Source organism: Bombina bombina, chromosome 2, assembly GCF_027579735.1.
Source record: "Bombina bombina isolate aBomBom1 chromosome 2, aBomBom1.pri, whole genome shotgun sequence".
In the NCBI taxonomy this organism is placed as follows: Eukaryota; Metazoa; Chordata; class Amphibia; order Anura; family Bombinatoridae; genus Bombina; species Bombina bombina.
This window is the reverse complement of record NC_069500.1, coordinates 518,011,400-518,013,912: the sequence shown is the minus strand read 5'-3', so window position 1 is coordinate 518,013,912 and position 2,513 is coordinate 518,011,400. Positions and strand designations below refer to the sequence as shown.

The 2,513-nt window shown below is 38.6% G+C and overlaps 1 gene segment (V, D, J or C); it reads right to left on the bottom strand.

Moving 5' to 3' along the window:
* Window positions 1-407: 407 nt before the first annotated feature.
* LOC128647133 (Ig heavy chain V region PJ14-like) lies at window positions 408-874 on the bottom strand. The segment is given in 2 exon segments: window positions 408-733; window positions 814-874. Coding segments are annotated over 2 exon segments (372 nt in total).
* Between the last annotated feature and the right edge of the window lie 1,639 nt (window positions 875-2,513).

Sequence of the window (2,513 nt, the reverse complement as noted above, 5' to 3'; positions counted from 1 at the left end):
GCGGTAGTGAAAAAGCAGCATTATAACCTATAACGCAAAACTCGTAATCTAGCTGTAAGTTAATATGCAAATTAAAGGGACCAGTGATGGTCCAATTTTCCCAAAACTAAGCTTCTGTCTTCATTATAGGTTGGCCCTTTGGGGCCCATTGAGTTATCACTTAGAGTTATAAGAGTTATGGGTTATTATTTTCCTTCCTTCCTGGTATCGACATGGAAAGCCTTTAACCCCTTATGGTATGTGTGCTTCACAACATGGTTCACTTCAGTGATTGATATTTGGATAACTTTAGAATAATTAAAAATTTTACTATAGTTTAGTTTTGAAAGCAAAAAAGTTATATACACAGGACAGGAAGTCTCATAGTTCCCTCATATAAGTTATTGCACATTTGTTCAGTTGATTTGTCACACTGTGCCAGCTGCACAATAATATGTGGAAGATTCTTCTGTTTTCATCCTAGTGAGTTTTAAAAAAACTTCTCCTTTACTTGTGTCTCTTGAAACTGTCAGACGTCCTTGCATAGACTGAGCATAGCGTGCAGCAGCATCATACCATATGCCTCCCAGCCACTCCAATCCTTTACCCGTTGCTTGCTTGGCCCATTGAACTGACCATATTTTGGAGCTGTCAGTCAGTGAGGCACCTGTCACTTTGCAGGTCAATGACAGTTCTTCTGTTGGCTTTAGAAAGCCATGGCCAGTCTGCACAACAGAGATTTGAGAAGTAACACCTAAAAAAAGATAAAAGCTATTACTGAGTAAACTTCAATCTCCTGCTAACTGATTTATGTGATCTGCCCAATAGACTCACTTTGAACTGAGGAGACAACACAAAGATACCACAGAAGTGTCTTCATAATAATCACAGAAGAGTCTCAATCCCTCTTGTCTTTCTCTCTAGGAGAACAAATGTCTGTTGTATTTAAACAGGAAGAACAGCTGTAATTTACATAAAACAAAGGTGCAAAGGAAGGATATGTAAAACAAAGTCATTGTAATATGAATAGGTAAGTTAACCCTTTAACTTTTGAACCATTCCACCCCTGCGCTTTGCTAGTTTCTAGATGTTGCACACATTTAACCCTTACTGTAGGCCATTTTCAGTGAAAACCCAAAACATATTATATATATTTTTTTCAGCAGATTCACACTATACTTTTCATTTGAAGGGGCCAATTTAACCAATGTTTGTCCGACATGATCCACTCAGGCATTTATCATTGCACAAGCAGTTCTGGTGAACTGCCTGTGCAATGCCGCCCCCTGCAGATTTGCGGCCAATTGGCCGCTAGCAGGGGGTGTCAATCAACCCGATTGCTGTCCGCTGCTCAAAGCAGTTGGACGAGTTAAGGAGCACTGTTCTTAAGACCGCTGCTTCTTAACTTCTGTTTCCGGCAAGCCTGAAGGCTCGTGCGAATACAAGGGGAACATGGGTCATTCGGGCCTTGTTAAATCGGCCCCTAAGTTTATATCATGGCACATGAGAACTGTACAATAAAACATGTAAAAAAAAAAAAGGTTATATTTTTATTATAAATAAGATTGTAAACAATATTGTTTGTGGTTTTTGTAAACTCTTAAAAAAAAACTGTTAACCTATTATAAATATGGAAATTTGGGTATAGTTATATATCTTTGAGCCTCTATTCAAATAAATGCACATTTATTTATGACAGGTAAACACTATTACTGTAGTGATCACCTTGTTATTAAAACCTATAAGGGTCTTAATTTTAAAGAGGAGCTTTTAGTCTTTAAAATAAGAGGTTTTGGGGGTCTCTAGTTCCCTTTATAAAAAAAAAAAATATTTGTGTGTTTTACTTTTATTTATTTTTTATGTATGATATACACCAGAGTAACCCTTTGAAAGAGTCAGTGATTGCCTTTCAAATGGATATTGTGTGTCTTTAGGGCATAAGGGAGCTAAGATCAAAGGGTTGGAATACTTACCCATCATCCAGCTCCCTTAAGCTCTTCTATCCACTTCCTTGTCTCCAGGTTAATGATGTCACAACACTCATGTAGGGTGACGTCGTCAGCATCACCGGATAGCCATGGTGGGCCTTAAACTGCAGAGGTTTTGCATAAATCTCCCTAAACTTATCTGCAAACATGCTACTTTTTAATGTCTGCATTAACCTTTTTTCTACCTTCTCCTTAAAGTCACAGCTCTTCCTTTCACAAACAGCACTCAGACAATTCATATTTCTCATTCTCTTCTACCTTCTCCCCTCTACAACACACATGAACTTTATTCCTATCACACATCCCTCAGCCAGCCATGCTTCACTGAATCCAAACTTAAACACCCACAAAAGACACACTCTCATCTTCTTTCGCTCACCATCTTTTTTCTTCTTGCAGCTGGGAAAGACTCACCTAACCCAGGTCCACCCTCTGTTTCCCTCAGTTCAGTATCCCAAATGACACCTTATACACCTTACCCATGTAACTCTCTAAACCTCATTAACTGCACCTCTGTTAGTACACCACAATTCTCTTATGCCCTTT